Source organism: Vombatus ursinus, unplaced genomic scaffold (genome assembly GCF_900497805.2).
Source record: "Vombatus ursinus unplaced genomic scaffold, bare-nosed wombat genome assembly UNPS02014797.1, whole genome shotgun sequence".
NCBI lineage: Eukaryota > Metazoa > Chordata > Mammalia > Diprotodontia > Vombatidae > Vombatus > Vombatus ursinus.
In genome coordinates this window covers 16,248,320-16,256,096 of record NW_020954575.1, presented here as the reverse complement: position 1 = coordinate 16,256,096, position 7,777 = coordinate 16,248,320, and the positions used below count along the sequence as shown (strand labels likewise).

The 7,777-nt window shown below is 43.6% G+C and overlaps 1 protein-coding gene across 2 annotated transcripts in view; it reads right to left on the bottom strand.

The window, feature by feature from the left end:
• The window catches only part of BECN1 (beclin 1), an 8,885-nt gene extending 2,678 nt beyond the window's left edge, over positions 1-6,207 (bottom strand). The window contains exons 1-9 of one of the 2 annotated variants that reach the window (XM_027870421.1): positions 6,064-6,207; positions 5,719-5,847; positions 5,148-5,215; positions 3,768-3,826; positions 3,021-3,111; positions 2,752-2,888; positions 2,371-2,565; positions 531-677; positions 2-149 (exon numbers count right to left, since the gene is read on the bottom strand). In XM_027870421.1, the coding sequence (XP_027726222.1) occupies positions 2-149; positions 531-677; positions 2,371-2,565; positions 2,752-2,888; positions 3,021-3,111; positions 3,768-3,826; positions 5,148-5,215; positions 5,719-5,845 (972 nt within the window). In that variant the 5' untranslated portion in view covers positions 5,846-5,847; positions 6,064-6,207. The remainder of the gene's footprint in view (position 1; positions 150-530; positions 678-2,370; positions 2,566-2,751; positions 2,889-3,020; positions 3,112-3,767; positions 3,827-5,147; positions 5,216-5,718; positions 5,848-6,063) is intronic. The other variant, XM_027870420.1, reaches the window with a different exon arrangement.
• Positions 6,208-7,777: the final 1,570 nt, after the last annotated feature.

The following is a 7,777-nucleotide window of genomic DNA, read 5'->3' as shown; positions in this document are numbered from 1 at the left end:
TCTGAAATTTCAGGCCCATTTTATTGGCTAGGGCATGGAGCAGCAATACTGTTTGTCCCCATGCAGCGTTGATCTCATTCCACTCCACAGGGACACTAGGGAGCCGCCCCAGCCTAAAGTTATTAATTGTGCCAAACTGTCCACTGTGCCTGTGAAGGAAAGCAGGAAAAAAAGAGGGAAAAAAAGAACTTTGTGACCCTAATGCGTCTTTGCCATAACCTTGGGGAAATATTGAGGTGAGAGGGGGGCAAGAATCAGTGCCCTGTGACAAGACAAATAGGTCTTTATGTGACTAGAAGGCTTGGCCAAATCATTCTCCCTTTTTCCCTCTTGTATAGGGTAATTTTGTGCCCTAGAATTATGAGGTGAATTCATACCTACCCCATTCTTAACACTGAACTAAAACATGTCATACTGAGCATAATACACAGTCCTTGATTTGTGGGGGAGAGGTTCTTTGGTGGTCAGTAACTAAAATGTAGATGTGTATTGTTCCCCACCCTCTCTTCCCATCCTGAAGTCCATATTACCAGATGTGGAACGTTGCATTAAAAACATTTGTTTTCTTCAGCTTGTCCAGTTGGATCTGGGCATAACGCATCTGGTTATCCACACTCTTTAGCTCATCATCTAGCTCCAGCTGTTGTCGTTTAAATTCACTATATTCCCTCTGGTATCTGTGAGAAATTAAGGCAAACATTAAGAGCTATGTGTCTAGTTAGATTGGTTGGAGCCAGACTGTGAAGGGCTTTAAATGCTAGGAATAGAAACCTGTATTTTATCTTAGAGGCATTAGGGAACCACTGAATATTTAAACTCATTGGGCCTCAGTTTCATTATCTGTATATAATGGTGGTGGACAGTCTCATTTTTGTCCTCACAACAACTTAAGGTATACAAATATCATTATCCCTATTTTACAGATGCAAAAACTGAAGATTAGGAGTAAAATTACTTACCTGTGTTGACTTTGCTAGTAAGTGGCAGATGAGGACTCAAACTAAGTCTTTTGACTTCAAATCCAGTGCTTTCACTGTTTCTCAATAGCTGCTTTCTATGGGTTAGCTAGGTGGTGCAGTGGATAGAGCACCGGCCCTGGATTCAGGATGGACCTGAGTTCAAATCTGGTCTCAGATACATAACACTTACTAGCTGTGTGACCCTGGGCAAGTCACTTAACCCCATTGCCTCGCCCCCTCCCCCCCCCAAATAGCTGCTTTCTAAGATCTCTAAAAGTCCCTTCCTGGCTTACAGTTTTGAGATTCCATGACAGTACCTGCTCTTAGCTCCCTACTAAGCTGAAACAGCTTTTAATCTGATGGGGATACTATATGTACCCTTTTGGCACTTATAATTTAATTGGGCAGATGTATAAAATTCAGTAAGGAATTTTTAAGCTCTACCATTAACTGTGGGCTAGGCACTGGAAATACAGAAACAAAAACCAAATCTTTGCCCTTAAGGAATTTACATTGTGTTCCATAGGAGAATGCATACAAAGTGTTTAGGTGTTCCAAAAATCATAGAAGGTAGAAATCGAGCTAAGCTTTGAAGGAAGCCAGGGATTTTATAGAGTAACATTCATATTAGTATAGTGCAAATAAGTGGTCAGAGGGACAAGTCAAATGAGACAACCCAGGTAGTATATACGTCCTGTATAGTTTTAAAGGAAATCTCTCACAGTTGTCCTTTTGAAAAAAATTTAAATGAATGTTTTGTCGTTTTTGAAGGACACGCCCAGCCCCAAACAGATGGAATTTGACATTCTTTTCCTTTCCTTACTTGGAAAAAGGAATAAGGCACAATGTCGTGCCCTATTTGGCACTCTACACCAAATTCAGAGGGACCCAGAAGCATCACAGCCAAAATAGTTCATTGGTTAGAATGATAAGATTGGTAACCTTGGACCCAAGAATGACTAGCTCTTAATGTTTGCAGTCTATTAGCTATTTCTTGAACTTAGAATTCCATTCACTGATTCTGTTCCTTTGCATAGGCTAAACTCCATCCCTCACCAGCTTCCTTCAAGGCTCAGCTCAAGCTCCAAATGAACCTTTTCTTATGACCTTGTATTTATTTGTGATATGTTGACATTTTCCTAGTAAAAACTGAGCTCTGGAAGCAGGGCCTGTTTGGGTTTTGTCTTTGTATTCTCAGTGCCTCAGGAAGCAGAGTGTCAAAGTAGAGTGCTTGCCTTGAAGTTGGGAAGCCCAGTGTTAAAATTCCAATTGTGACACCAGCTCCTGTACAACCCTGCGCAGTCACTTATCTGTGCCTCAGAGAACTGTCCAAGGCACATTCAGGCTGCAGCCATTTGTTCTCCTTTAGCCTTGAAGGAAGAGGGGATACACTGAGAGATGAATCACTTACTGAGCTTCCTCCTGATCTAGCCGCTCAGTCTCTGCCTGAACTTTCTCAAGATTTTCTGCCACGATTTTTCGGTTCTTTTCTACATCTTCCAGTTCCTGGATCAGCCTCTCTTCCTCAAGTGCCAGCTCCTTCAATTCCATCTTCAACTTTTCCTCATCATCTTCATTCATCTGCTCTAAGATCTCCAAACAGCGTCTGCCGAAGACACCATATTTAATCTGAGAGAACCTGCCATTCATACTATGGTATTGCAACTAAACTCAAGGAAAACATGTAAGAAATTAATCTGGGATCCCTTCATCCAAATGACACTTTGGACCAGCAGTAAGTTGCGTGGCTCTGATTTAGAGTCTCATTTCTCAGGCTCTGATAGGAACTCACTTGTAGTTCTGACATTCATTTTCTGTGATGTTGAGCTGGGTGTCCAGCTGATCCAACAAGGTATCTGTACATTCCTCACAAAGAGGGTGATCCACATCTGTCTGGCCTGACATGATATCAAAAAGGTCTCCAGTGACCTGAGGAATTAAGAAGAGATGAGTGATCTATGAAGTTCATTGTGAGGAGTCAGTGAGAGTCATCCTCACACTGACTATGACTACATACTCCTCCACCAGCTCAGACCGTACCCCCTCGGTGGGCAGACTTGCCTTCAGTCTTCGGCTGAGATTCTCCATGGTACCTCCATCGGATGCCTCCCCAATCAGAGTGAAGCTGTTGGCACTTTCCGTGGACATCATCCTATAGACAGTCCCCCACCCACCAGCCACATGAGGGAGCAGAGAGGTTCCCCCTCCACCTCCTAAAGTGCCAGTGGCAAGACTCTTAGGTAGCAAAGCCAAAGAAACTCTTAAGGGCCAAACCTATTCCCCCAACTCTTGCTGGCTCTGGGTCTCTTCTAAGCCACTCTGATCTCTTCTCTTGTGACTGCACAGGCTAGTCTCATTGGACTGAGGAGAGAACAACTATGGTGGCATCCACCTGAGGCTCATGCCACAGAAATTTCAGTAGGTAGGGTGGCCAAGGAGTAGCATTTCCTAATTATACCCCCTGCAAAAAACCCAACTTCATTAATATCAATCCAAGGATAATAACCATTTCCATATTTTTCTGTTCCCTCCTCTCAAGTAAATTGGATTAACTTTTCCCAGTACTTAAAACTCCCAAGCATTACTTGATCTGCCCTCCCCACCTAATAGCTGCCATAGGGAAAGCCCTTTTTAGATTTACTCCATGGCTGTAAAGGCTGTGGGGGGAAGGGAGACAGGATACCATGGCCTTGTTGGAGGGATCACATGGTTGTCCATTGCCTTCTGATCCTAAGACCTTACACAGAGAAAGCCACCCTAATTTTATGTGCCTCTAGTATGGAATAGGGGCTGAGGCATAATAGGCACCTGGCTGGGGGGATGTATCTGCGGGAGACACCATCCTGCCGAGTTTCAGCAAATGGCTCCTGGAAATGAGAGGGGACAGTGTTAAGATACCAGTAGACTATGGTACCAGTTTGTGTCCCAAACAATAGCCCTGCTCTCCTGAGCTGGTCCTGGACCAGTATTTCAGGAAAGCTCCAGTCACTATGCTAATCTTTACTCCTCTCTGGCCACATCCTTCACAGCTTCAGCAAAACTAATTGCCACTGCTCATACCCTTTTCTCACCTTCCTCCAATTCTGGAACCAAGAACTATAAGTCAACTCAGTTACTGTTCCTAGATTGGGTGATCTATTCTCCAATAGCCCATTCTCATCATCCCAGTAACTTTTGAGACCAAAGTGTTCCCTCCCACTCACCCCACCCCAACCACTCCCTGGTCAGTCCCATTAGAATATAAATTCCTTGAGGACAGGAACTGGGTTTGCTTTTGTGGTTATATTCCCCAGCATTAGCAGAGTATGACAAAGGCTGGTATATGGTAGGAGAATATGTGTATAGTCAACCTTTGATTAACTGTACAAACTAATGCAGCAGATAATTTTTAAAATTCTATTTGGCTTTGAATGTCCTGATTCCAAAGGTGGTATGTTTATCTTTTTTTTTTTCCACCAGAGGAAAGGAGCAAATTTACCTAATAGGTAAATATGTCTGATCTAGATAGATATTTATGTTTGCATATTATGGACATAAGGCAGTATAATATAGTAGAAAGCTGGCTTTCAAGATAAGAAGACCTGACTTTAAGTCTTGCCTCTGATAGACTGGTTGCATGGACCTGAGCAAGTCACTTAACCTGCTGACATGTATTGGGGGGGGGGGGGGTTCCTTATGTGGCAGTTCCCTTATACTAATGAAACCACAGTTGATGAAAAGTTTGCCTAGAATTGGGCTGGTAAGACCAAGTCAGCCTATGACTAAAAATAACACAGTAAACTATAAAATAGATAATTCATGTGTTTATAAGCAAAATTTGTTCACACATTACTGTCTTTTGTATTAAAAGCTAATACTAATAGAGTCGTTCCCCAATTATGTTAGAAAACACCAATATTCAAGTAACAATCTTAAGTGTTACTGACGCTTCATGGAAGAGTACCTCCCCGGATCCCATTACTTGAGGTCCCTCAAATTGTTATGTCTTCCACTTCTCTGTAACCAAGGGGATTTGGATACATTTCTAATAATGTTTCACAGATACCTTAAGTAGAATATTTCTCACTAATGGATGCCTCCCATAAAAGGGGTATGGGTAGGTTCAAAGGACTACTACAGCTGAGCAGAAGCTCTGAATAGTTTTCTCAGGCTGGATTCTACCTTCGAGAAAAGTATAAACCCTATTACCTCTCCTGAGTTAGTTTCTTCCTCCTGGGTCTCTCCAGGCTTTGTCTGAGCTGTGGTAAGTAGTGGAGCTAAGGGAGAAGAAATTACTCCAATCAGTGAAAGTTTCCTGCTTCTCCAGCTGTGAATATATAAGATAGCCTTCCCCCATTTCCTTTAGAATACCATTTACAGTTGGTGGAACTATTTTGTTTCCATTTACATACCTGCCCCTGCATCAATTTTAGGTCATTTAAATATTTTCCATTACTTTCACTCCACTCCTCTCCTACTTTTATCCTTTTCTCCACCACTGTTGAAACTATCTCCACTTCATACTCAACACAAGAGTAGTAAAGAGGTGCCTTTTTTGTTGGAAAAACTCTATGGCATTCCAGAACTTATTAAAAAAGAAAGAAGCCTTAATCATCTTAACCTCATCTTATCTTTTACTCAAAACAAAACAAAAACCCACAGGCAAAATGACTTGTCCAAGGTCCTGCAAGCTTGTGACCAGTCACTAGTCCACTCCTCAGCGCAATGCCGCCCTCCATCCCGCCACCACCCCCGTGGAAACTCCTAGAAAAAACCAGACCTGTGAGCTCCCGGATGGTGACTTGGTCTAGGATCTTGAAGGACGTGTCTAGTTTCAGGGGCTGGCTGCAGCGCTGGCACACGAAGCTCACCTGCATGGTGCTACTCGATGACTTCGACCCCTCCATCCCTGCGGGGACCCCGGCTGTCGATCAGTGTGGGCAGGGGCTCCTGGGGGCGCCTCTCTGGTCTAGGATTCTCACTCCAGCCCTCCACCCCAGGGTCCCCGGGGGTCTCCAGTCCCAGGGCCCGGGAGCCCACTCTTGGTCGAGCTGAAGAAGCAGGAACTAGGCGACGGCGGGGTCGGGGCCTCAGTCCAGGACGACCGCCGCCGCCTCCTCCTCACCTCTGCGTTCCAGAGTCCGCTGCCCAGGCCGGGTCAAGTCGGGCCTACCGCGGCGGCACCTTCACACCTCCAGCTCTCTCCAGGATCCCCGTCTCCCCGATCCCCATCGCCCACAGCCCCGATGTCGGCCCGCTCCTACTTCCCGGTCCACTAGGCGGGACTTCCGTCCTCCAAAGGATGTGACGGAGGACGCTAAGAACGCGAATTCCATCCACCAATCCCAGGCATCGTCTCTTCCTTCGGAGTAAGAGGAGCACGACAGCGGCCTCTACAGCCCGACTTGAGAACTGAAGTTCCGCGCCTGGAACAACCCAAGAGGGGCATGAACAGGGGCGGGACGGTAGGGAACTGGAGAAACCGCAAGCTTGTGAACTCCCTGGCCCTTCTAAGGCTCTTCAGCCTTAACTGAAACTAAATTCCTTTAGACTTTCCTATGGTGTCAGGACTGTTTTTCTTTTGAGGTCAACATGGTAAACTTGGAGTCACAGAATCTGAGTTGGAATCCTGGCTCTGTCATTCATGACCTGTGTGACCTTGGGCAAGTCACCTTTCTGGACCTATTTAACCAACTGTACAATGAGGGGTTTGGCCGGGATGGTCTCTGAGGGCCTTTATAGATAGATCTAAACTCATGACTCTGAGAAAGCTAAAAAACATAAAAATTAACTTTTCAACAGTATGTGCTTGCCAGAAAAATGCAACAGGCTGCTAGGGAAGGTAGAAAGCTCTCTTTACTGGAGGTGTTCAAGTTGAATCTGAATGATCACTTGTCAAGATTATTGAAAGGTATTCCTGTTAAGTATGAATTGGATTAGATGATCCCCTAGCTTCATTCCAATTCAGACTGTATGATCTGAAACTCCCTGGCAGAAAAAGTTGAGTTACTGAGAGTAAGTAGAGCATAAAACACATCTCCAAGTTGTGAACTGATCCCACCATTCTGGAGAATAATTTGGAACTATGCCCAAAGGTATGCATACCCTTTGATCCAGCAATACCACTACTAGGTCTGTATCCCAAAGAGATCATAAAAAAGGGAAAAGGACCCACATATACAAAAATATTTATAACACCTCTTTTTGTAGTGACAAATAATTGGAAATTGAGGGGAATCACTTGGGGAATGACTGAACAAGTTGTGGTATATGAATGTAATGGAATACTATTATTCCATAAGAAATGATGAGCAGGGGGATTTCAGAAAAACCTGGAAAGACTTACATGAACTGATGCTGAGTAAAATGAGCAGAATCAGGAGAACATTGCACAGAGTAAAAGCAATATTGCATGATGATCAACTATGATACTTAGCTTTTCTCAGCAATACAATGATCTAAGACAATTCCAAAAGACTTATGATGAAAAATGCTATCCACAGCCAGAGAAAGAACTATGGAGTCTTAATGTAGATTGAAGCATACTATTTTTCCTTTTTTTGTTTTTTTTCTTTCTTGTTGTTTTCCCCTTTTGTTCTGATTATACATGTATAATCTATATCAGATTGCTTGCTGTCTTGGGGAGGGGAGGGAAGGAGGGAGAAAAATTTGGAACTCAAAATTTTATTAAAATGAATGTTGAAAATTATCTTGACATTTAATTGGAAAAAATAAAATACTATTAACTGGGGGAAAAAAACAGATCCACAGTGTAGTACTTGCAGCAGAGTAGTCTTTGTCACCTCCTATGAGAGGCCCTTAATGAAAGTCCTCCTACA